The 26,296-nt window shown below is 49.4% G+C and overlaps 2 protein-coding genes and 1 long non-coding RNA gene across 8 annotated transcripts in view; 1 reads left to right on the forward strand and 2 right to left on the reverse strand.

Moving 5' to 3' along the window:
* The window catches only part of PTGIS (prostaglandin I2 synthase), a 43,463-nt gene extending 33,461 nt beyond the window's left edge, over window positions 1–10,002 (reverse strand). Inside the window, exons 1-3 of one of the 3 annotated variants that reach the window (XM_073793092.1) lie at window positions 9,432–9,567; window positions 5,606–5,790; window positions 1,757–1,880 (exon numbers count right to left, since the gene is read on the reverse strand). In XM_073793092.1, the coding sequence (XP_073649193.1) occupies window positions 1,757–1,786 (30 nt within the window). In that variant the 5' untranslated portion in view covers window positions 1,787–1,880; window positions 5,606–5,790; window positions 9,432–9,567. Of the gene's footprint in view, window positions 1–1,756; window positions 1,881–5,527; window positions 5,791–9,431 lie in introns of all 3 variants that reach the window. The other 2 variants (XM_073793091.1, XM_033840960.2) reach the window with 2 other exon arrangements.
* Window positions 10,003–14,313: 4,311 nt separating this feature from the next.
* Window positions 14,314–18,570, forward strand: LOC141276556 (uncharacterized). Its single transcript, XR_012326388.1, has 3 exons — window positions 14,314–14,453; window positions 15,580–15,744; window positions 16,872–18,570. It is a non-coding gene; the product is annotated as an uncharacterized lncRNA (long non-coding RNA).
* Window positions 14,452–26,296, reverse strand: part of B4GALT5 (beta-1,4-galactosyltransferase 5) — a 145,508-nt gene continuing 133,663 nt past the window's right edge. For all 4 annotated transcript variants that reach the window (XM_033840962.2, XM_073793093.1, XM_073793094.1 and 1 more), the window contains one exon: window positions 14,452–15,734. In XM_033840962.2, coding sequence (XP_033696853.1) covers window positions 15,554–15,734 — 181 coding nt within the window. In that variant the 3' untranslated portion in view covers window positions 14,452–15,553. The remainder of the gene's footprint in view (window positions 15,735–26,296) is intronic.

The following is a 26,296-nucleotide window of genomic DNA, read 5'->3' on the forward strand; positions in this document are numbered from 1 at the left end:
TATGAACAACAGCAGTTCTCTGAGGTCGACTTACCCCGTGACAGGCAGTGGCCCCACCAGCTACTTAACAGACAATGTCCCCTCATCTACCTCTCACAACCACCCTGTGAGGTAGGGACCATCATTCACCCATTTATAGCTGAAATGTGATAAGGCGTATAACGTGCCCAAGACCACACACCTGAGAAGTGGCAGAGCTGGGAAAGGAATTCGGCACTTTTTCTGAACCAAAGGTTATGCTCTTAACCACCTCACTTTTAAGCATCTTCCACGGCTATCTTGGTTAATGTCATATCTCCAGCAGCCAGGAGAGAGTCTGCCCACAGAAGCAGCAGATGGATGTGTGTGCATCGTAGGTGGATGGACGGATGGATGGGATGGATGGATGAATGTACAGACGGATGGATGGGAGGATGTCGGTGGATAAATGGATATATTATAGGTATGGGTGGGTGGATGGATGGATGAGTGGATAAATGGATGGAAGAAAGGAAGGAAGGATGGATGGATGTTGTTGGATAAATGCTAGTGGATGTGAAAGCAAAACCTTCTTTGGGAGGCTGAGCTCTGTATGTAACATGCTGCTCAAGACAGGAAGGAGACAGCACTGGAGAGCTATAATCCTGCAGTCAACAAGGGTGAGGGCATTTTCCCTCAAATGTGTGTGGAGGGGGTCACACAACTCCAACTACCCACTGCCTTAGCCTTGTTTTCAAAATGTGGTCTGTGAGTCATGGTAATCAAACTCTCTTATAAAATACAAGCCAATATCCAAGAAAAATGCTGTTGGATGGATGGTTAGATGGGTGGATAAATGGAAGGATAGATCATTGAATGTATGTTGGATGGAAAGATGGATGGATGGGCAGCTAGAGGGTGCTTGCAAACTAAATGTATGAATGAATGTTGGGTACATGGATGGCAGGATGCTAAGTGGATACTGGGTAAACAGATTGAAGGGTGAATGTTGGATTCACTTCTAACCTCCAAGTTAGAAGGAGACGTGGAAGGTGGGTGGATGAGTGACGGTTGTTTGGATGTTGAAGTGGTGGATGGAGAGAGATATAAATAGATGTATATAGAGTGGACAGACATTGGATATTGAAAGGATAGATAATCAAATGCTGGGTGGTGGTGGCAGATGGATGGAAACATGGGCAGATAAGCAGAAGAATGGAAGTTGGTGGAAACTGAATACATGGTTGAAAGTTGGATGGATGCTACGTCCATGAGTGGAAGAATGCTGGATAAATTGGGTAGACAGGTAGAGGAACAGATGATGGACAAGTGGATGGAGAGACAGATTTTGGATAGATATTTAGAAAGATGGACGAATGAGTGGATAGATGGAGGTTGATGGAAATGGAATATATGAATGAATATTGGATGGATATTAAGACGGAAGAAGGCTGCTTAGATATTGGGCAGATAGGCAGAAGGACAGATGTTAGATGGATGGGTAGATGTGGGACAGATGGAAGTTGAATGAATGGATAGAGGTCGGTTAGATGAACACACCAAGTATTGGATAATATTAAATGACTGCATAGCTGCATGTTGGGAAGATGCTAGAGGGATAATGAAGGGATGAATGTTAGATAAACGTTGGATGTACAGTTGGATAGGCATATAGAAAGTTGGCTGGACCACTGGATGGTTAGTGTATGGATGGGTATTGAAGAAATCAGTAAACACCAGGTTTAATAGGCCCAGCTGCTCATCCCCTTCCCTCCCAAGAGGCAAAAGAGGCACTTACAGTAAAGATATCACCATGCTTCTCCTTCATCCTAGTGAGGAAGCTGGCGGCATCTTTTCCAAACTCCAAAGCATAGCCCAACCAGGGGATACTGCCCAGGTCCAGTGGGGGCTCGCCAGGTCGCCTGCAGAAGCCACAGCACTTATCACCATTTGATAAAGCAGGGAAGAGGATAGAGTGTGGGGCGTGGCGTGAGATTTTCAGTGGAGAGGAAGGCTTCCCTGAGGAGACATTTGACCAAAGACCTGAAGGCCGTGAGGGAGGGAGCCACATGGGTATCTAAAAGAAGAGCTTCCAAGTGGAGGGAACAAGTGCAGAGGCCCCTAAGCTGGATCATGCCTGGTGTGTGCAAAGAACAGTGAGGAGGCCAGGGTGGCTGGATGTGGGAACAAGGCGCGTACAGTAGAAGGTGAGGCCGGAGCAGTAACAGGGCCAGACCATGCAGGGCCTTGCAGGCAGCTCTGAGGACTTCAGCTTTTGCTCTGAGTGAGGGGGGAGCCATCGGAGTTCGAAGCAGAGGAGGCACAGGATTTGGCTTTGGTTTTTACAAGTGGCTTTTGGCTGCTGAGTAGGGAATAGACCACAGGGGGCTGAGAGCAGAAGCTGGGGTACCAGTTGATGTTCGTACATACTGGGGGGTCCAGTTAAGGTGGTCACCTCTCTGCAGGTAGGAGAACCTTCCAGAACCCAGTGGTATTAGGATACAGAGTTCTCTGTATGAGCCAGCATGGACCAGGGTCCTGGTCATCTCACACTTCCTCTCATGCCCACCGGGAAAGGGTAAGGCTGGAGAGCATAGCTGGATAGCAGGAAGTGGTAGAAGAACTGCCCTGTCGCTGACCCCTGACTGCCCCTCTCCAGCTCAGAATCTGAGGTCTCTCAGGAGGCCAGACGCCATGCCCGTGGCCTGTGGGGATGCCCCAGGGGTACAGGTAGCTCAGCCAGGGGGTAGGAAGGTTGTGTGTGATATTCAAGGTCAAAATCTCATCTGTGAGAGCAGAGGGACTCCTCTGAGGATATAATAACATATCTACACCTCACTATGGTGGATGGAATTCTAATATGACTACAATGACCTACAACTGAGTGAGGGAGCTGGTACAGTTGACTTTGAGAAAGGATGATTCTTCTTAGTGGACCTGACCTAATCAGGGGAGGACAGGGCTTACAAGGGGCAGGGATCTTCCTGGCAAAAGAGACTGAGATTTGGCGTAAGGGAGATTCTTTGCTGCTGGCTTTGAAGATGGAAGGGGCCACATGGCAAGGAATGCATGGGGCCTCTAGGGGCTATGAGTGGACCTTGGCTGACAGCAAGCAAGGAAATGGGGACCTCAGTCCCACAACCGCAAGGAGCTGAATTCAGCCAGATTCTTCCCTGGAGGTTCCTGATAGGAAGGCAGCCTGGCCAACACCTTAATTTCTGCCTTGTAAGACTCTGGACAGAGAACACAGACACACTGTACTGGACTTCTGATCTACTGAAGTGTGAGCTAATAAATGGGTGTTGTTTTAAGCTCCCAACTATATGGTAATTTGTTACACAGCAAGAGATAACTAATATACTCAAACTGACATTGCACTTGCACTGGGCCCTGCCCTTGGCCAAGCATTCGATATATGAATGTCTCATCTCATCCTCCCCAACCACCCTCTGAGGGAGGGGCTCCATTCACACCTTCACCAAATATTAACTATGAAGCAGGCATCGTCCTGGGTGCTGGAGATACAGGAGTGAACAGGGAAGATGAGGTGGAGAGCCCTGACCTCACAGGGCTTACATACTAATAAGCGGAGACAGACGAAAACAAAGAAGCAATATCATTTCAGAGAGCGAGAAGTGTGATGAAGAAAATAAAGGAGATAAAACGTGACAATGAAAAGACAAATAACCCAATTTAACAATGCACAAAAGAATCTGAATGGACAGCTCTCCAAGGAAGATATACAAATGGCCAGTAAGCACATGAAAAGATTCTCAACATCATTAGTCATTGGGGAAATGAAAATCAAAACGACAAGCAGTACCATTTCAAATCCACTAAGATGGCCATAATGTTTAAAAAAAAAAAAAAAAGGAAATAAGTGCTGGGAAGACTGTGGAGAAATGGGAATCCTCATGTATTTCTGGTGGGAACGTATAATGGTGCAGCTGCTCTGGAAACTAGTCTCACAGTTTCTTGAAAGATTAAAAGAGTGACTATATGACCCAGCAATATATCCCAAAGAATTGAAAACATAAGTTCATACATAAACTTATACACTATTGTTCGTGGCATCATTAATCATAATAGCCCCAAAGTGGAACCAACCCAAATGTCCACCGACAGATGAATGTATAAACACAATGTGGTGTATTCATATGGTGGAACATTATTCAGTCATGAAAAGGAGTGAAGTACTGATTCACGCTACAAATTGGAAGCACCTCAAGACCATCATGCTGAGTAAAAGAAGCCAGACACAAAAGGCCATATAGAGTATGATTCTATTTCTATGAATGTCCAGAGAAGGCAAATCAATGGGGACAGGAAGTAGATTCGTGGTTTCCAGAGTCTGAGGGGAGGGTGGAATGGAGAGTGACCGCTCACGGGTACCAGGTTTCTTTTTGGAGTGATGAACATATTCCAGATTTAGACAGTGGTGATGGGTGCACAGCCCTGTGGCTATACTAAAAACCACTGAATTGTATATTTTAAAAGGGTGAGTTTTATAGTATGAGAAATACATCTCATTAAAGAAAAAAGAAAGAAGGGTGATACGAGATAGTGGGGAGGTGCTAGTTTAGAGAAGGTGGTCAGGGAGGGCCTTTCCAAGGAGGTGCCATGTGAGCAGAGACTGGAAGGAAGAGCAGGGAGAAGAACCTTACAGGCAGAGGGAACAGCAAGTGCAAAGGCCCTGGGGCAAGAGTGCACTTGGTGATGTTCTCAAGACAGCAGGAGCCGCTGTGGCGGGAGTGGAGGATGTGGGGGTGAAAGACTGGAAATGACCTGGGGACCAAGAAGGCCAGTGGCCGAGGACAGAGTCTGGCTTTTATTACAAGTGTGGTGGGAACCCTCTGGAGGGTAGGATTTAGGAAGTGATGTGATTTAGGAAGTGACGTGATTTAGGAAGTAGGATTTAGGAAGTGATGTGATTGTGCTTTTAAAAGGTTGCAAGAGGGAATTCCTTGGCGGTCCAGTGGTTAGGACTCCACGCTTCCACTGCAGGAGGCACAGGTTCAATCCTTGGTCGGGGAACCAAGATGCCGCAGGCTGCGCAGTGCGGCCAAAAAAATAAATAAAGGTTGCAAGAGCGAGAGGCGGGAGGGAGATGTGTCAGGAGACTAAAGCAATTACGGTGGGAGTGGAGGCTGTGATCCTCCAGGAGCCAGGCCCAGCATCCGACTCGTCCACTTCCAGGTTGGGGGTTTTTGTGCCATCCCCAGAAGTCCAGGGGGGACCACCTTCCCTTCATCCTTCTTCCCCTGTCTACGTTCTTCCACCATGGCCTCCTGCCTCCTCAGTCTGACTGTCCCCCAACATAACCCAAAGCGGGGAACAGGTGGTGGACAGAGAGACTGGCTAGATTTGAGGGCCAGAGTTTGGGAAATATGGAAGCAGAACCAGAGGCGAGGGTTGAGGGCATTAGGAAATGCCTCCCCCCGCCCACCTCCTCCTCTCGCCCCACGCCCACCCTGCCTCTGAGCCCATCATTGAGGAGACTCGCAAAGGGGCAGCTCGGGGATTCCAAGGGGGTGCTGGGGACGTGCCAGGACCCTTCCTTTCCCCTCGCCTCTCTGTGAGCCAGCTTCTCCTGAAGGCTCCGTTTAAAGGCTGGCACAGCACAGGGCTGGAGGAGCCCAGCGTGCACCTGCCCTCTTCCAGTCCACGTCTGAGCCCAGAGACAGGACACGGCAGCGGCGATTTCTGCACAAGAGGCAGGAGGGCAGGATGGTTGTCATGAGCCTGACTTTAGCACCACACTTCCTGGCTTCAAATCCCAGCAGTGCTCCTTGCCGGCCGTGTGACTTTGCTTCCCCACGCCTGTTTCCTCACCTGTAAAAGAGGAGTGACGACACTACAGACTACACTGGGCTGTGATGAAGATGAAGGGGGCTATAGAACAGTGCTTGGCACCTGGCAACCAGGGAGCAGCTGGGGTGGGTCTGAGAAGCAGGACCAATACGACTCCCGGGTGCCATTTCTTGAGCAACGGCTATATGCCAGGTGCAAAGGTTTCCTTGCTTGGGAATAATGGCTGATACTTGATGAGCCCTGATTGTGTTATCCTTTGAGGAAGGAAGCATTGTATTTCTATCAAGCCCATCTTACAGCAGATGAAACTGAGGCGCAGAAGGGGCTGAGCCACTTGCCCGAGGGCCCACCGTGGAGGGTCTGGGTTTCTAACCCAGGCAGGCCTGGCTGCAGAGCCCACACTCCTGATGCTACCCTGGCCCCAAGTCACCCCAAGTGGACATCTGCACAGCCACTTTGCAGGTGAGGAAACTGAGACACAGAGAGGTTCCAGCGACCTTCCCAAGCGCAGGGCCTGAGACCTTCCCCTAAGACATCTTTGGGGTGCGGGTGGGGCTTCCTTCCCTGCCTTTCACTCTGCCTGCCACCGGAGCTCCCCAGCGAGCCTGGCGTTATTTCTGGCAGCACTCATCTTTCCCCTGAAAAGTTCCAAGGAGCTGTGGACAAAGGCAGGAAGCTGGGAGCCCAGGCGTCTGATTCCTGATGTGCCAGAGGTTCCTTCAGCCCCCGGGCCCTGAATCCAACCGAGGCCCAGGTCACGTTCCAGGGTGACTCAGCCAGAGGCCAGCGGGGGCGAAGGAGGCTCTATTTTGGGGTCTGCGGTCTCTAGCCTTCCTCACGGACACTCTCACTGTTCTGAGGCAGGGATGCAGGGCGTGACCCTCTCATCCCCAGCTGCTGCCCACACGGCTGATCGCTGCCTTCCCTTCCTCCTCTGTAAAATGGGGGTAACAAGAGTGCCCCCATCTCCAAGTTAGGAGAAAATGAGATCGGGGGCCTAAATTCCGGCCCCTGTGGGGTCTCCCAAGGGTCCACGCAACTCTGCCTCCCCAGGGTCCACACTACCACCCGCACAACTGTCAGTGACTCCCATACCCACACTTCTCCCCAGTACCCCACCTGGTGAAACTGCTAAGCTGTCCACAGGTATACAAATCAACAACTCACCCTCAAAGACAAATTAGCTCTCTGGATTGATAGCAAGAATTAGCTAAAATAATGTTTGGCATTCCTTCTAATCCAGCAATTCCACTCTCACCTACTATTATCGTCATCATTCCCTGTTTTGTTTTGTTTTGTTGGGTTTTTTTTGGCAGTGCCGTGCGGCCTGTGGGATCTTAGTTCCCTGACCAGGGATCGAACCTGTGCCCCCTGCAGTGGAAGCACGGAATCCTAAACACTAGACTGCCAGGCAATTCCATCATCATTCCCATTTTAAAGACTGGGAAACTGGACTTCTCTGGCGGTCCAGTGGTTAAGACTGCGCTTCCACTGCAGGGGGCGCAGGTTTGATCCCTGGTTGGGGAACTAAGATCCTGCATGCCGTATGGTGTGGCCAAAAAGAAAAACAGCATAAAGATTGGGAAACTGAGGCAGAGAGCAGTTACTCAACTTGTTCTTATTCCTGGAGGCTGGGAGTTTCCATATGCTAAGCACCCAGGTACCCAGCCTCCCAGAATCCATGTATTCTGTGGCTGCCCTCATCTGCCCCAGAGAAAAGCACAGACTAGGAGGCCCCACAGGATGAGCCCAGCACATTGCCTGAAATAGCAAAAACACTGGAAACAACTTGAGTCCCTCAACAGGGACAGGAATAGAAGGGAAAAAAGAAACCTGCACCTATTCATACTATGGAATACTACACAAAAAATCGAAAGAATGAATTAGATCTCCACATAGCAACATGGACGGATGTCAAAACGAAAATCTGGAGTGAAAACAGCAAAGGTACAGTCTGAAAACAACTCTGTACAGAGTTTCCAAAAAGCCTGACAACTTAGGAAAAATAATTTATTTCTCTATAAGGAAACTTATCTGTAGCCTTTTTCGTTTTCATTTTTCCAGGCAAATGATTGAATGTATGGTGTTAAGTTTCACCTGGAAAGGTGTCCAGAGGTTGAAGAAAAATATCGTGAACTCACTGTGTGGAAATTCAACTAACACATTGTTTAAAAATAAAAGGTTTCCAGAAAACTTCTGGAATTTTCAGACACTCTGATTTAAACACACACACACCACACTTCCACCGCCCTGTGTTATCTACGAGCTAATGTCTATGCGTATAAGGATAATTTTTAAAACAGCTGGGAGGCTGAGGAGATATGACAACCAAAGGCAGTACCCCGGATGAGATCCTAGCTCAGAAAGAAGACGTTAACGGAAAAACTGAGGAAATTCAAATAAAGTCTGGAGTCTGGTTAATCGTAACAGACCAGTGTTGGTTTTTTTAGTTTTATGACTGTACCATGATAATGTAAGAGGTTAACAATAGCAGAAACTGTGAGGGGTATTTGGGAACTCTTTGTACAACTTTTCTGTAAATATAAAACCAGTCTAAAATAAAAAATCTTTTTAAAAGATCTGGGAGGTTCCTCTCAAATTAATCAACAGTAGAGGTCCTGAATTGTCGGAAGAGTGGTTAGTAGGGCTTCAGTCTTATTTACAATGGGATAAGTGCTCAAGTCGAATGTATTCCTTGTGCAATTCAAATTAGTTTTTAAAATATTTTATAAAAAGAACAAGATCTGTACTGCCATCTCCTTGATTTGAGATAGGTGAGTTTTACTTTTCTCCTAAATCGCAGATTCTCAAGGGAGCAGGAGAACCTTGGGGACTAGGAAGCTGAGGCGTTTGGTTCTGGTTCTACTCTGCCCGAGTAGACCTCCGCAGAAGGGAGACCCCTTTGTGGGCCTGAGTTTCTCTGGCAGAGGGAAATACCGAGCCTACTCAGCCCCTGCATCCGGATCGGGGAATCCTGTGGAAGGTGGTTCCAGGGCCGGTAAGAGGGCATCGCTCAGGGCCTCTGCCTTCCCCAGCCTCAACTCTGCCGTCTGTGTAATGGGGGTGAGAGCAAGCCTGGGGGGTGACACCGAGTTGGTGCACGATCCAGACAGAGGCTGAAGAGCGGGAGGGGGCTTCTTCCACCAGGGGTCACACCGAGCATGTCCACGCACCCACTCTGCACCCGTGACTCTCGGTTCTCACCTGCAACCCCCTTGCAGGTCCCAGGCACCGCTCTCTGGGCCAGGCCCGGGCTTCTCGCGCCCCGGCCGAGCGAGTGTGTGCGGTGGGTGAGCAGCCCTCTGGGACTCCCGTCCCTGCACCTTCCCGCGCGCGTCTCCCCAACTCTGAGCCCTCTTTAAGCCCTCTGGGCCTGGCCCCCTCGCCGGGGCGGGGGAGGGGCGCGGAAGCCCCTTCGGCCGGACACTTGGACTCCCACCTCCAGGCTCGCCCGGGGGGTGTAGGGGACGGTGGGAAGAGGATCCCCTCCTGCCCGGGGGACTGGAGCGGGGGCTCCGACGTGGGCCTGCCGCTGGCTCGGCGACCCCCTCGTTGCAGCCGGGGCGCGGGCCTGAGCGGAGACGACCCTTTGTCTGGCCGGGGGCGACGCTGGCGGGCCGGGGTGGGGGAAGCCGGGGGTAGGCCGGGCGGGGGGCACTCACCGCGTGCGCCGGCGGGTCAGCAGCAGCAGCAGTAGCAGCGCGGCCAGAAGCCCGAAGACCACGGCCCAGGACATGGCAGGCCCGGCGACCAGGCTGCGGCTGCGGAACGCCGGAGGCGGCCGGCCTGGCTTGGGGGCCACGGGGGCCACGGGGACCCAGTCCCAGAGCCGACCCCGCCCCCACGCCCCTCCCTCTCCCCCCGCCCACCCGCCTACGGGCGGGGGCAGGGCCTGCGATCCCTCCCAGGTCCAGAAGGGTGGGTGGGGTGGCTCTTGGAGACTCCGTTCGGCTCAGCTTCTACGGGACAGGCTCCGACCCCTGGCCCAGGAAAGGGTGGGAGGGATGTGCGTGGAAAATGTGGGTGCAGGGGACGGGAGGGATGGTGTAGGGGAAAGGGAAGGGATGTGCAGGGAGGGAGGGGTTACGCGGGGGTGTTGGGGAGGAATGGGGGATTTGGGGAAGAGGAAGGAAGGGAATATGGGGGGACGGAGGGGTGATGGGGATAGAGAAAGTGTGAGGATGAGAGGTCAAGCGGTGGCAGAGGAGGGATTGGGGGTGGGAGGGGACTGGAAGGGCCTTTCCTCCACATTCCACCTAAACAGTCTCCACCACTCTAGCCGCCCCCCCGCCCCTCATCCATCCCATCGCCACCCCACCCCGGATGGGCTAGAGTCCATTAGTTTTCTATTCTGTTGGTCTGGGCGGAGTGGGGTTGTACCGCCCCCTATTTTACCTTCAATAACTACAGTGGAGGGGGCACAAGAGCTCAGAGCACCCCGCTCTGAGTCCCTCATCTGCAACTGCTGTAAGGGACAATAAGTGTACGTCACCCACGTGTACCTGCAGCACAGCAGGGGCTCAGAATATGGTGGACATTGTCACATTACCTGGAGCTTAGGGTGTTGGCCTCTGGTGCCAGTGGCTCTGCAAGAGACCACCCCTGGGCACTGGTGAGAACCTGGGCTCCCAGCTGGAAGCGTCTGGACCTCACTCCACCCTCTCCACTCCCTACACACACCCCACCCCACTTACACCTGGGAAACCTTGGCCAGGGAACTTACCCTCTCTTAACCCGCTTCCTTATCTGGGGACAGAGGTCAGAGTTGTACTTTACCTTAGGGGGTTGCTGTGAAGAATTGATGAGAGCTTGTCAGTAGAGGGAAGTGCAAACTAGGAGTGCAGGGCACATGTGAGTTTTGTGAGGCAGTGAGCAGAGTGTGGAGCTGGGACCCAGAATGTCTGATTCTAATCCTTGGGCTGTTGCTCACTGCTGGGTGAATTGAGACAGGTTTCATTTCATCTTACCAATAGCCCCCAGGCTGAGCTGTTACTCCTCCCTGGTCTCCTGGCTTCTGCCCTCATCTCTCTGCAGTCCATTCTCCCCGCAGTTGTCAGAAGAATCCTGCTAGAACCTAAGTCAGATCCTCTACTGAATCCTGCTCAGAACCCTCCATGGCTCCACCTCACTCAGAGCACAGCCCAAGTCCTTACAAGGTCCTGTAAGGACTTGATCTGCCCCCTCCCACCTCTACCTCCCTGCCCTCATGTCCTCCCACTCTCTGCCTCACCCACTCTGCTCCAGCCACATTGATCTCTCACCCTGCCCCAAGTGTTCCAAACTCACTCCCACCTCAGGGCCTTTGCACTTGCTATTCCCTCTGATTGGAACACTCTTCTCTCATATACTTGCACAGCTGGCTTTTATCATCACATCCCTCATCCCTCTGTCTCTGCTCAGTTGTCAACTGCTCCAAGAAGCCCTCCCTGACTGCCTGGTCTAAGGCAGTCACATTAGCCCTGTCTATTGCCTTGAACTGTTTTGGGGTTTGTTTGTTTTTTCCCTTGACAGTACTTAACATTTCCTGCTATCGTATTAGAGCTTCATTTATTTGTCTATTTAATGTCGGCTGTCAAGGCAGTTGGATGACCCTCGTGTGGCCTCAGCAGACTGAGAAGCGCAAGAAGCAAAAGGAGTTTCTTGAATCTCTTGTTTATTTATCCAGCTTACTCACCAGCAAAGCTGACAATCCCAAAAAGGCCACAGAACAGGCCTGGAGGATTTTCTCCAAATTTGGGGAGCCCCACGGGGCAGCCTTCTGGCAGTGGGGTTCACAGTCCGGCTTGGCCAATACTAAACCATGTGACCTCAGACAGTCTGCTCCACCTCCCTGAGCCTAGGTGCCTCATCGGTGAAATGGGGATGAAGTGAAGAGTAAATGACCTAATCCAAGTGACACACTTGTCAGAGTGCCGGACGCACAGTGAACTTTAGTGGGGGTCAACTGCCATTAGCACTTAATTCCAATCCAGCCTCTCACCATATGTGTGATCAAGGCTTGGTCTCAGTTTTCTTATCTGAGAAATGGGGAGAACAGTTCCTTCCTCACAGGACAGTTGCACCCAGCATGGGGCCTGGCACACAGTAGGTGCTCAATAAATGTTAGCTCTCCAATCCCACACCCCTGGCTTGAGTGCAAACTAGCATCACCTCAGTCCAAATCCCCCCCAAATAAAATGTCCCTCTTCCCCCCTCAGCCCACAGGCAAAATCCCACCCCCCCCCCCAGGGAAGGAGGCCAGCTGCTCACACACCAAAGAGGGAAGAAGGTTTTGAGGCCCCTGGCTTCTCCCTTGCTATCAGAATCTGATTTTGTTCACAAATCAAGCAGGTGTTTAGGAAGATGGCCCCACCCCCTTCCCACAGAATGAACCAGTGTTGGTCTGAGCCAGCCAGGGACATCCCTCTTTGCTAGGGATTGGTCCAGTGGTGGCCACGTGAGCACCATCTGGACATTTGTTGGGGGCTTCTGGGAATTTTTCCCCTCCCTATTCTCCTCCTTTTCTTTGGGGGCCATTGTGTAAGGATGTGATGGTGGGGATATTATGAGGGAAGGCCAGGAAAATGGCAGAACCCCAAACCAGAGCTGCAGGAGAACCATTCCTGGAACCACTTACCCCCAGACTTACTGTTTAATGAGATAATCAAATGCCTTTGTGCTGAAGACACTGTGAGTCAGATTTTCTCATACTTGCTGCCAAAAACTTTCCTAACTAAGATGACTTCCAGTTATGGCTGTGCCAAGGACAACGTGACGTAATCATGCATCCAAAGCGCCTTGCCCATGAGGAGCATTCAAAAATGTCACTTCATCTCCTTAGTTTTGCTTTTTGTTTTTTCTTTTACAGCTCAGTCTTTCTATGCTTATTGGGTTAATAGGGCATTAGGGCATTCAACTTTCTGGTTATGGCATCTTGCAGGAACAGGCGGGCTCTGAAAAGTAGCAGATATTCCAAATTCCCCTGACCTGTGAGGACTAACAGGGCCCTGCAGAGGACAGGGCTGGTATGTCCTCAAGAATGAAGAGGAGGGAAGACACCCCAAGAGTGACCCTCAGCCCCTGGTGAAGGGCTTGAGAGCCAGGTTCAAATCCCAACATTGCCCACTCGCTTGCTGTATGAAACCTAAGCAAGTCACTTCACCTCTCTGAGCCTCAACTACCTTATCTGTGCAGTGGACGTGTTGCTGGTGGTGGTGATGGCAGGGAGGCACCCAGCGGGATTTCAAACCCAGCATTTAAGCCTTCATCTGAGAAGTGAAGCCCACATGTCAGGTGGACCTCAGGAAACCCCTCCTTCCATCCAGCTCTACCAGGGGCTGCCACCCAGTGACAAGCATCGGACTTTCCCCTGTAGGAGTCTCGGTATGTCCAGATGTCCGCTGTCCACTAGAGCCAAGACATCTGCGCAAGTCTCTGGGCCCGCCTGACCTCCACTCTCTTATCTGGCTGCTGTAAGGTCATAAGGATAATGTCAAGCCCCAACTCCTTCAGGAAATGGGGGGCTTCGCCTGGGAAAGGACAGCCCTTCCAACCCCATGCCCCTGCTTCCTCTCTTCCAGGAACCAGGTCTGGTTCATGTCTGCATCCTAAAGGCCACAAACCAAATGTGTCAGGAAAGGAAAACATGTGTGTTGCCTTCTTCAAAGCTGAAAACCAGCCCCATCAGAGATCGGCAGCTGTAGATGCTTCTGTAATTGTAGCTCTAACTTCAGTTGGTAATTTGGGCCATTCAAAACACTTTCTCATATTTACTCACTGAATCTCTACAAAGGCCTTATAAAATGGGTACTATTATTATCCCCAATGTGCAGATGGTGAAACCAAGGCCCAGAGAGGCTCAGTAACTTACCCAAGTCACACAACACTTCCTTTCATAGACTGGAGCCTGGCAGTTTGATGCCCTCTGAGGACAGGCTATTTTCCCTGTGGTGTGAACACACCGGGGGCTTTCCCACCCCCATAGCTTTACTCATGCTGTTTACCTGCCTGGAAGCCTTCTCTTTCTCTTCCTTTTGGTTTATCCAAATCTGTTATGGGAAGGTGTGTTAGTTCAGGTCCTCTGAGACAGCCAAGATGAGACGAGACATACAAGAAATTTACTGGGGAAAAGGCCAGGGAGGAAAGTGAGGGGGAAGCCAGAGGAGGCTGGAAGAAAGGGAAGGAAGGAAGGAAGGAGGGAGGGAAAGAAGGGAGGAAGATTGATTGGCTGTAGACCACAGGGCAGTTCTAAAAATGTTCAGTAAGGCTGACAGGAAGTCCTTGAGCCTCTAGAGGAGCCCTGTGTCTCCAGGAAATGGGCCTGCCTTGGGATCCCTTCCTCCCTCTGTGATTAACTGGGAGAAGTCCCTGGGAAGCATGGCCTCCACTCAACTATGAGGATGAATCCATGATCCATCTGTCAACTAGGCTCCACACAGAAGACTTGAGAGGTACCTTTTCACAGCTGCTGAAGTGAAGAAGTACATCTGCCACCTAAAACAACAACCAAGAAAACAGCAACAAAAAAGCTGACTATATATGCTTCTATAGGCATGAACCATATCAGTGCAAGAAGAAATTCTTCCACTTTCAGAAGCTGGGCCAGGTTGAGAGTGGAGGGGAAGGAGAGACCAAAGGTGCAAAGCTGCTATTGCTTTTGTGCTGCCAAAGAGAGGGTGGCAAACTCAAGTCTCCAAGCAAGTAAGGTAAGTGAATGAAGCGAGCCTGTCATATCAGGGAGGCAATAGGGAGGAGTGGGGACAGTGGAAAACTGGAGAGCACCACCCCATCCAAAAGGAAGCTGCCTCTACTCAGTTCAGCCAACTGTGGCCATGCAGAAATATAGCCCAGTGTGGCCAGGTCTTCTGATTCAGGAGAAGCCAGAAATAATGGCTCACATTATTTTAAAACACTGAATGGGCCAATAACACACATCTGCCACCTGACTTTGGCCCTGGAGTTTAGTTGTGCCAGAGGCCAGTGGCTTAGCCATTTTGGGGTGTGCAAAACAGATCTGGAGTTGGGAGGTTGAACTAAATCACTCTGTAGAATTAAGGAAGTATAGTGGAGTTTCAGGGGGAAGCCAGAGGCAGTGAAGGCCAGGCTGACATGAGGGCAGGTTGGGGGCCTGTGTAGAAAATCAGCCAAGTGAAATTCCCTGTGGAATTAGGAGTGGCCAAATGACAATTACAGTGGAAGCCGGGTTTATTTGTTTCCTATGTTGGGCTATGGAATAGCAACACACATACACATGCTCACACGTCACCTCCAGTTGCGCCCACATATTCAGAAACAGTCTGCTACACACACAGGGTGAACACCTCATTCTAACTTGCCCAGACTTTCCTGGTTTTAGTCCTGAAAGTCCCATGTCGCAGGAAATCCCTCAGTCCTGGACCACCACGAAGGCTGGTCACACTACCAACACACTTCTGTAGTGTGTGAGTGGGCTGGAGATAGGTTCAGTGCTGTGGCAGCCATCTTGGGCCCTGAGGAGAGTCATCACCAAGTCACACGTTTAATTAACTACCCCAGGACCATGCTGTGGTAGATGAGAACATGGTCTCTACACATGGAGATCAGCTCGGTGCTTTGTGACCACTAGAGGGGTGGGATAGGGAGGGTGGGAAGGAGACACAAGAGGGAGGGGATATGGGAATATATGTATATGTATAGTTGATTCACTTTGTTATACAGCAGAAACTAACACAGCATTGTAAAACAATTATACTCCAATAAAGATGTTAAAAAAAAAAAAGAACATGGTTTATAATTCTGACACTTGCCCTGTGTTGGAATTAGACAATCATACCCTTTGCTGTACATCTGCAGAGCCTCCCACTATGGCCAGAGAATACCCATTCTGAGTAAGGATACGAAAGGAATCCTGTATCTCCATGTGACATTCCTGGGTTCTGCCATTGGCCACTACTCGTGGAGCAAGGCTGAGCTCGGCCCGCAGCCTGAAGCAAGACTCCCCAGCGGACCTGCAGACCCGTGAGTGAGAAAAATGAGAATTTGCTATTAAAAGTCATGGAGGTTTTGAGGCTTTTGTTAGGCAGCAAAAGCTGACTGATCTAGGCTTTATCTCTCAACATTTGGAGTCAATTTGGTTAGATGTTCTTTGTACCAGTTAGATACAGAATAGGCTACTTTCCATGCTTTGGGACTTGGTTTTCACATCTGTACAAGGGGAAAATGACAGGGCCTCCCTCCCATGGTGGTTGGAAGGACTCGAGAAGATCATGGGTCTAGTGCGTACTGTAGGCACTTAATAAAAGGGATTTTATTAAAGAAGTGAAATTCTTGGGCTTCCCTGGTGGCGGAGTGGTTGAGAGTCTGCCTGCTGACGCAGGGGACGCGGGTTCGTGCCCCGGTCAGGGAGGATCCCACATGCCGCGGAGAGGCTGGGCCCGTGAGCCATGGCCGCTGAGCCTGCGCTCCGCAATGGGAGAGGCCACAACAGTGAGAGGCCCGCGTACCACAAAAAAAAAAAAAAAGAAGTGAAATTCTTTCAGCACACACTTGCTGAACACTTATTTCCCAGCATTGTGCTAGCCTCTCTGTCAAGAATTTTAGAGGAGGAAGCAAAGAAGGCAAACCTCCCCCATTTTGGTCATTTTCAAACAGGAGTAGAAAAACCACGTCTGGATTAGAGGCAGAGGGATAGAGGAAATGACCTCTTTTCTGACATCCAGGACTTGGGGCTGAATTGTCTAAATGATGGGGGCATATCTGTGGGTTAGGAGACTTGAGGGTCTCTAAGAAACAAGGATTTCAGCTGTAATAAAGCCACCCTCCAGCGTCCTTCCCCAGGGAGAGCCAGGATTATGTAAGGAATGTGGTCGGCAAAAAGCCCAGAGGCGGGGGGGGGGGGGGGGTGTGGGGGGGGGGGGGTGGGGGGGGGTGGGGGGCTGGGGGGGGGGCAGCTACCCAGACGCAAGCAGGGCTGAGCTGGGCAGGCTTCTGTTCCACTCTCCCAGGCTAACTCCATGTGGGCCTCATCTCAGGCTGGAGGTAATGTTCCGGAGGGGTCCTGCCTGTGTTCCAAAGGCTATCTGTCTGAGCGGACGGTGCTGGAACAGAGCAGCTGTGGCAAGCCCCCCCTCCTTTGATATCCCCAGGACAGGGGTGTAGGTGGCCCCATGGCTTCCAACCAGCTGACTTGGCCCTTTGGATTGGAACAAATGAGGCAGCCAGACCTCAATCTCCTCAACTCCCTGCTGTCCTGCCTGAGCGCCAGCCTGACCCAGACGATAAGGAGAAAAAACACCCACGTTGATCCGATACACAGACCTCAAGTGCTGGCCCTCCTGCTACCTACAGCACTGCGAGAGCCTCAGAACCTCTGTTGTCTCGTGCAGAAATGGGGACAATACTCAAAACCGCTCTGCTTCTGTGTCAGAGGAACTGAAAGGACCCAATAAGAGAATGGGGGTAGGAAAATGGCTGCAGAAGTTAATATTTTCCCCTCCTCCTTCTAGAAATTATACCAAGGCATCAAAGAGAATGAAAAAAAAAAACCCAAAAAGCCCACAAACTCCATTTCTAGCAAAACCAGGAGAGAGTTATAATCCATAGACTTCAGAGTATGTGTGAAATTTTCCAAAAGCAGCTTTGAAATAGGGCAGAAGTCATACAGGAGGTGGTGAGTGGGTTCAGTGGCGGCAAATCTCAGAAAACATCAGCAGAAATGTACTTTCTGGGGATGAGTCTTGCCCTGAGGTGAAAAGCTGCATTCCTTATTTATAAAAGTGAACGTAGGAACTGGGGTGAGTAGCAGAAGCCCTCTGGGATCTGGTTTGATTCTGAGAAACAGAGATGGTGTAACAAAGAATGAGAGAGAAGACATATCTGCAGGGAACAGTCTGTCTTTTTGGCAGAGAGGAGAGAACCTTTTAGTTACGAAGTCTAAGAAAATACCCTTTTTCTTCCCAGCACCCACAAGAACAATCAGCAAATAGCTGACACAGGAAAATCAAGCCCTTCCAATGACAAGTTTTTTAAAATAAGTGTAGGGACTTCCCTGGTGGCGCAGTGGATAAGGCACCGTGCTCCCAATGCAGGGGGCCCGGGTTTGATCCCCGGGGTGATCCCACACGCCGTGGAGCAACTAAGCCCGTGCGCCACAACTAGTGAGCCTGCGCACTAGAGCCCGCAAGCCACAACTACTGAGCTCACGTGCCACAACTACTGAAGCCTGCACGCCTAGAGCCCGTGCTCCACAACAAAGAGAAACCACCGCAATGAGAAGCCCGAGCACTGCAACGAAGAGTAGCCCCCACCCGCCGCAACTAGAGAAAGCCCGCACAGCAACGAAGACCCAACGCAGACAAAAATAAATAAATTAATTTTTTTAAAAAAACCTATCTTACCTAGTTTTGTAGGCAAATCCTATGAAACTTTTAAAGACTAGATCATTCTAAGGTAGTTAAGTTGTTTGAGAGCAAGGCAAAGAAAGAAAACGTTACAATTATTTTTATGAAGCAAGTATTATGTTGATACTGAAGCCTGACAAGAATTGTACAAAGAAAGTAACAAACTTCGCTTGTAAGTATCAATGCAAAAAGTCTAAATAAAATGTTAGTAAACACAACCGTAAGCACAATAGAAAGAATAATACATCATGACCAAGTGGGTTTTATTCCAGGAAAGCAAAGCTATTTCAATGTTAGAAAATCTATTAATGTAATTTATGAGGAGAAAGGTCATATGATTCTGCTTAGGGCTAAAAAGACATTTGAGAAAGTCCAACATGCATTCTTGATAAAAACTCACGCACATGTATTCAATAAGAATCATGAATACTCAGTAAAATAGAAATAGATATTTACCTCTTTAACGTGGTAAAATATATTGTGGAGTACATCATGCTTATTGAAAAAACCCTAGGGGCATTTCCACTAAAGGATGGAGACCAAAGTTTCCAGTTTAACACAGAGCTGGACATTTAAGATAGTACTGGGGGACTTCCCTGGTGGCTCACTGGTTAAGAATCCGCCTGCCAATGCAGGGGACACAGGTTCAATCCCTGGTCCAGGAAGATCCCACATGCCATGGAGCAAGTAAGCCTGTGCACCGCAACTACTGAGCCCACACACTGCAACTACTGAAGCCCACGCGCCTAGAGCCTGTGCTCCGCAACGAAGAGCAGCCCCCGCTCACCACTAGAGACAGCCCTCACACAGCAATGAACACCCAACACAGCCAAAAAATACATAAAATTTTTAAAAAATGTATTTAAAAAAAGATAGTATTGGAAGTACTAGTCAGTACAATTGGAGGGCAAAAGAGAAAAAGAGATACAAAAACTGAATAAGTGAAAGTAAAATTTCCAGTGGTACACATATGAAATTATTCTGTGTGTAGGAAACCCAAGATAATTCAGTAAGGTATCAAGATACAAATTTAGCATGCATAAATCAGTAGCTTTCCTATATTCAAGCAATCATCAGTTGGAAGATATATTGAAAGAAGTTTCCACTTAAAATAACAAAATTAAGATTACATATCTGGTAATAAAATTAAACAAAAGATGTGTAAGACCTACATGAAGAAAACCTGAATTCACTATGGAAGGATACAAAAAACTACTTGAAGTGAAAAGGTACACGGTAATTTTGTAAAGTTTTTTATTTATTTATTTATTTTTAATTTAGTTATTTTTGGCAGCGTTGGGTCTTTGTTGCTGTGCGCGGGCTTTCTCTAGTTGCGGCTAGTGGGGGCTACTCTTCGTTGCGGTGTGTGGACTTATCGTTGTGGCTTCTCTTGTTGCCGAGTATGGGCTCTAGGCACGCGGGCTTCAGTAGTTGTGGCTCGCGGGCTCTAGAGCACAGGCTCAGTAGTTGTGGCGCACGGGCTTAGTTGCTCCGCGGCATGCGGGATCTTCCCAGACCAGGGCTTGAACCCACGTCCCCTGCATTGGCAGGTAGATTTTTAACCACTGCGCCACCAGGGAAGCCCTACACTGTGATTTTGGATGGCAAGTTTCATCATGAAAACAATGTCTGTTATTCCTAAATTGATTTATACGTTCCTTGTTACTATAATAAAAGTACCATCAGCCTTTTAACAAGAGAAAATAATTTTAAAATTAATCCTGTGAAAAATTAAACAAGCAAAAATATCCAAGAAATCTCTGGAAGAGAGGGAAACATTATCAAATGTTAAACCATGTCATAAAATCTCAATAATTCAAACATTGTAGTACTCGGCTATATCAATAGACAGATCAATGAACAAAACTGAAAGCCCAGTCATAGATCCAAATCCATTCAGGAATTCAGGATGTGATAAAGTTAATGTGGAAGGTTGTATTTTCTAAAAATATTTGGAGGGCTTCCCTGGTGGCGCAGTGGTTGAGAGTCCGCCTGCTGATGCAGGGGACGCGGGTTCCTGCCCCAGTCCAGGAAGATCCCACATGCCGCGGAGCGGCTAGGCCTATGAGCCATGGCCGCTGAGCCTGCGCGTCCGGAGACTGTGCCCCGCAACAGGAGAGGCCACAACAGTGAAAGGCCCGCGTAACGCAAAAAAATAATAATAATAATAAATAAAATAAAAATAAAAATATTTGGAAAGGATAGTAACAGATCAGCTCCAGGGACTTGAGAAGCAGAGAGAATAGGAGCCACAGGATGGGGTCTTCGGGGTACCAACTATTTCTCTTCTTAGTGTTAGTTCCCCTTGAGTTTCTGGTTCTCCCAAGAGAGAGTCGGATTCACTGAATTTGGGTCATATGCCCACCCACTGATCTGGATGGACAGTCAAACAAGATGGTAGTCCCCAAAGGAGGACCAGAAAGTGGGGTGGGAAGGTTAAAAGTTGGACAGGGATGGCCATATGCCCATTTTACAGATGAGGAAAGGGAAGCCGAGAGAGGGACAGGGATCGGCAAGGCCACAGAGCCCAGGGACAGTGGATTCTGGGATCCAACCAGAGGCCCCAGCTGCCTTTCCCCTCCTGGGCTCCACGCTGTCAGGGGAACAAGAGGACACTGTGCTGCTGGCAGGGATGAATGGCTGGCTCCTGGGGACGCACCCTGACCCAGATGAGGCCTCCGTGGTTCAGGAAACCACCTCAGACTGAGCTGCATTCAGGAGTCGAGGTCTCCTCTTCTGGCTCCTCCTACGGTGAACAGACCCCCCCCTTCAAATGTGGCCCTGCCCCTCAACTCCAGCCCTAGGGTCTTTAGGAGAAGCCAGCGAAAAAAGCCTATTTTTCCAATATGTAAAGCACTGCATGGACCAAATAAAACATGTCCAGGTTGGAGGCAGCCCAAGGATGGCTAGTTTGTAAGTCCTGGAATGCTCCTTTCTGCCCACAAAAATTAAAGCTCTGTTTAAATAGATACTACTAGGGTTGCACTAGGGTTGCAAACTTTCTCACTTTGAATTCGGATATGCGAAGAAAAATCTAGTGCCATGATTAGGAGTGAGGGATTTTCTGGAGCCAGAGGACCTGGGTTCAAGTTCCAGCTCTGCCACTTACTGTGTGGCATCAGGCAAGTCATTTAACCTCTCTGGGCCACAGTTTCCCTTGGGGGGACACATGTAATCAGTGTCTGGCATATAGTGAATACCACAAAAAAACTCTGCTACTGTCCTCGGTCCTCGGTCTGATCTTTTCATGAGCTTCACGTGGTAAAAGATACAAAACCTTAAACCAGGCTAATCATTTAAACTGTTCAGGGTAGACCAGCTTCACTCGGGTGTTTCAGGGACAAGTGTGGCTGTTCAGTTCCCCTCCCTCCTTGCTCCTCTCCAAGATGGCATCTGCCCGCACCTTATCCGAGGAGAAAGGTCAGGTTCGGAAGTGACATTTAATGAGTGGCCCCTCTGCACTAGCAGATGCAGATGCCCGAGCTCTGGGAATCCTCATAACCACTCCTGAGCAGGAGGAATTGAGACTCCCTGAACCAGTGCTGGGGAGCTTGCAAGCAATGGAAGCACATGAGACTCCACGATGTCCGACTCCGAAGCCCGGCTTTTCTCTGCTCCTATCAACTCTGTTCCCATTCCCAGGCATGGGACAAGATTCAGAAGCTTGTATGCGCCAAGTGACCCACATCACTTAATCTCTAAAGGAAAAACTTTCTCTACCTTACCCACAAAGTGTGTTCATTTGTCTACATTTCTCTTTGCAAATGATAGGAACTCAACTCAAATTGGCTTGAGGCAAAAAAAAAAAAAAAAAAAGGTAATTTATTGGCTCAAACAGGGAAAGTCCAGGGTTGGAATCCTGGCTTCAGGGAGTTGGGGATCGGGGTGGGGTGGGCAGACAGCTTCAGGTAAAGCAGGATCCAGGAACTCCAAGGATGTTAGGACTTGTTTCGCTCCATCTTTCAGTTCTCTTTCCTCTGTGTTGGCTTCACCCATAGACAGCCTGTCCCTGTGTTGTATCATGATGGCTCTTAGCAGCCCTTATATCCTGCCAGCTCAGCAATCCCGGTGGGAGGAGGGTCTCTTTGTCAAGTAGTTTTAGTGGAAGTCTGAGACTGATTCAGTTGGTCTTATTTAAGTCAGATGCAAATCCCTTTAGTAATCCCTGAAGCCGTATGGGATGCTCACATGGGCCAGGCCCCGATCTCCTGCCAACTTCTGGAGGTGGAGCTGGAGACTGGAGTAGTTTCACTACAATGTTGAGTAATTAACGGCCTCCCTGGACTCAAGTGTGCAACAGGAGCTTATTCCACATGTTCTGGCTTTGAGACTTGCTCTGGGAAGCGATGCTGTACCTGTTTGAGACTTGCAGGGAAGCGATGCTGTACCTGTTCCCAGCCTTGGCCTCGAGAGTACTTGCAGTTTCTACTCTCTCTTGGAACCACCGTGAGAACAAGCCGGCCTATGCTGGAGGATGAGAAGCCACATGAAAGAGAGCCCAGTCCCCCGCAGAGGCTGTCCTAGAACAGCAGACAGCCAGCTGACCTCCCAGAATGTGAGCAGGCCCAGCCAAAGTCAGCAGAGCTGCCTACCCAATCCGAAGCTGACCCCAGACGCATGAGACCAGCTGAGACCCAAACTGCCCTGTGGATCTATTCACTTGTGGGCAACAATAAATACTTATTATTTTAAGACACTGAGTTTTAGGACAATTTATGTACCCAAAACTGACAGATACAGGAGTTGGTCCAGCAGAACCATGTGGATTGAGTGGAGGAGGACTGCTTTTTAAAAGGAGACATGGGTTCTAGTATCAGAAAGGCAGGATGAATCTTGGGGAATCTATTATTTATTGCTCTACAACTATCATCCCCATTTTGCAAGTAAGGAAACTGAAGCTCAGAGAGTCTCCTCAACTGGTAAGTGAGAGAGAGATGAATTTGAGCCTTGGCCTAATCTACCAAGTCTCCCAGAATAAGTACAAACATTAAGTGATGAACCCAGATTCAGTGGAGCATGGACACAAATGTGACCATGCACCTGAGATGAATCAGTCGTGGCAGTTGAATACTGATTTTAGTTGAGTTTCCTGGCAGCCAAGGTGAAAAGGGAAATGTATTGAGTTGCTTCAGTCTGTTCACCTGATATTTAATGAAGGAGGAAGTGGGGAGGAGAAGGAAAGAAAGAAAAAAAGAGACTATATACAAGGTTGTCTAAAGACAAATGTTTTTCTAGCCTTGACTCCAAGATGGCAGTGAGGGCTCCTTACATAAGGAATCTAACAGAAAAAAAAAGGTTCTTAAGGTAGAAGCTGCTCATTTTATTCCCCATAAAAGTTAAAGGCAGTCTGTGAATTCACAGGCATTTCTGGGAGGAACTCAGGTAATGAGGTCCTTTCCCTTTCTCTTTTTCTTGCTTTCCTCTCTCCCCCCTCCTTTCTTTCTTCCTTTCTTTATTTCTTTCTCTCTTTCTTTATTTCTGACAACATAGAAGTTTATTTCCGTCTCTAGTGTGACAATTTAGAGATCACTGATCCAGGGCTGGTGAGTTGGCTCAGCCGTTCGTCCCATGCGGCTTCAATCTCTGCGTTCAAGGTGGCTGCTCTAGTTCCTGCCTTTAAGCCGCTTTCCAACAAGCAGAAAATGGGAAAAGCAAGAGTTTGCTTCTGAGTAATCTTATCTACATTCTGGCAGGACTGGGACTGACAGAAGCCAAGGGAAAAGAGGTCAAGTGCATTTGTAAAGATGAAAATGGAAAGGTTGCCAAGGTTCAAATGCTGCCTTGGCCATCTACTAGCTGTATTAGTTTCCTGTGGCTTGGTGACTTACAACAACAGAAACTCATTCTCTCACAGTTCTGGATACTAGAAGGTCAACATCAGTTTCACGGGGTCAAAACCCCATTGCCAGGAGTTGGCTGGGCAGAGCTCCCTCTGGGGCTGCTGGCATTCCTTTGCTTGTTGCCACATCACTGCAACCTCTTCCTGTCTTCACGTCACCCTCTCCTCTGCATGTTCATCTACTCTTCCTCTGCCTTGCTCTTATATTGACACATGTAGTGGCACTTACAGGCCTCCTGGATAATCCAGAATAATCTCCTCATCTCAAAATCCTTAATTTAATCACAAATGCAAAGACTTTACCACAACATTCATAGGTTCCGGGGATTATGACCTGATAACTTGGAGGCCCACCGTTTAGCCCACTGCACCAGCTGTGTGAGCTCGGGCAAGTGTCTTAACCTTCCTGTGCTTCAGTTTCCTTACTGTAAAATGACAGTAGCCACCTCTGTAGGTTATTATGAGGATTAAATAAACTAATCACGTAAAGCACTCCAAAGGGCGACCAGCACATGACAAGAGCTTTGTGTCAGCTTTTAATATGATCAAGACGCTTCTGCCGTGACTAAAATCCCCGTAAGGACAGTTCCCATCTTTGTCCTGTTCACCACTGTCTTCGCAGCACCTGCCACAGGGACTTACACACTGTAGGCGCTCAGTAAATACTTAATGCACACGTGCAACTGGCTGGCTGCGTGGCTTTAAGGAAGTTGTTTTTCCTCTCTGGACCTTGGTTTCCTCATGCCTCCATGAGCGCTGCTGTTGGGGAAAGTACATTTCTCTGTCTGGAAGGGTGTGTCCCTGTCGGGGGTAGAGGGTTTGGTGGTCAGGGGACGGCTGCAGCTGCTTTCTCTCTGAGTCACCGGATTTCTCAACTTGAAACCGACTGTCTAAATATTATGAGCAAGCCGGTTGTAGATAAGGTGGGGAAACACTGATTTGGCCAAAGCTGTAGCCAAGGTGCTCGGTCTGGACTTCCCTGAAACTTTTCAGCAGCGTGGCTTGGAGCTTAGCACCTGCCAGGAAAACAGGCCGCTGACCCACAACCAAGAGGGACGGCCCAGATGCCTGGCTTTAGAGTCTGCTCTGGCCGTCTCTGTTCACAGAGCCAGCATCTACTCAAATCCTTGTGGCTCAAGTGGAGAGACTGAGACCAAAAAGAGTGAAGACCTTGTCCAAAGTTATGCTGCCCAATGAGGCTAAGATGCAGGATCCAGCCAGCACCTGCAGGAACCAACCAGGCAAAGGGAGGGCGAAAGCTGCAGGCATGTGCAAATGACCAGGGGTGAGAGACAGGACTTAGAGTCAGAAGCTAGGGTAGAGGAGAGAGAGGGGGCTACAGTACATGCCCAGGACTTTGGACTCAATTCTGAGGAGAAAGGGGAACCATTGATGGTTTTAGGAAGAGGAGCAACTAGATCTGAGAGTCTTTTTTTTTTTTTTAAATAAATTTATTTATTTATTTATTTTTGGCTGCATTGGGTCTTCGTTGCTGCACGCGGGCTTTCTCTAGTTGCGGCGAGCGAGGGCTACTCTTCGTTGCGGTGCACGGGCTTCTCACTGCGGTGGCTTCTCTTGTTGCGGAGCACGGGCTCTAGGTGCGCAGGCTTCAGTAGTTGCAGCACGTGGACTCAGTAGTTGTGGCTCGCGGGCTCTAGAGCGCAGGCTCAGTAGTTGTGGCACGTGGGCTTAGCTGCTCCCCGGCATGTGGGATCTTCCCGGCCCAGGGATCGAACCCGTGTCCCCTGTACTGGTAAGCGGATTCTTAACCACTGCGCCACCAGGGAAGCCCTGAGAGTCTTTTTCCAAGTGTGGTACACAGACCATCAACATCAAAATCACCTCCAGTGGGGACAAGGAGGAGGCTGTCAAAACACAGACCTCTGGGGTCCCCCAGAATGGGCTCTTCATTTTAACAGACCCTTCTCCGAGGTGATTCTGAAGCACACCCACTGTTTTAATGAGTCCAAAGATGCTGGGTAACATTCCAGTTTAAAGATCTCGACTCTGCCAGACCTGGTTTCAAATCCCAGCTCTGCCACTCACTTGCTGTGTGACTTTAGGCCAGTTACTGCACCTTTCTGAGCCTCAGTTTCCCCTTCTCTGAAATGGAGACAATCTTAGCCTTTGCCTCTCAGGGTTCTTCTAAGGACCAAGTAACATAATGTGCAAAAAGTGCTCAACACAGGTCTAGAACCTTCTTAGTGCTCAAAAAACACTAAGTGATGTGGTGATTAGGGATTCACCGTGGTGGCCATGTGGAGGAGGGGACAGAAGGGAGCAAGCGTGGAGGCAGGCAGACCAGTGAGAGGGTGGCTGCAGGATGTGCCTG

The sequence above is a fragment of the Tursiops truncatus genome, chromosome 15 (genome assembly GCF_011762595.2).
Source record: "Tursiops truncatus isolate mTurTru1 chromosome 15, mTurTru1.mat.Y, whole genome shotgun sequence".
NCBI classification, from domain to species: Eukaryota; Metazoa; Chordata; class Mammalia; order Artiodactyla; family Delphinidae; genus Tursiops; species Tursiops truncatus.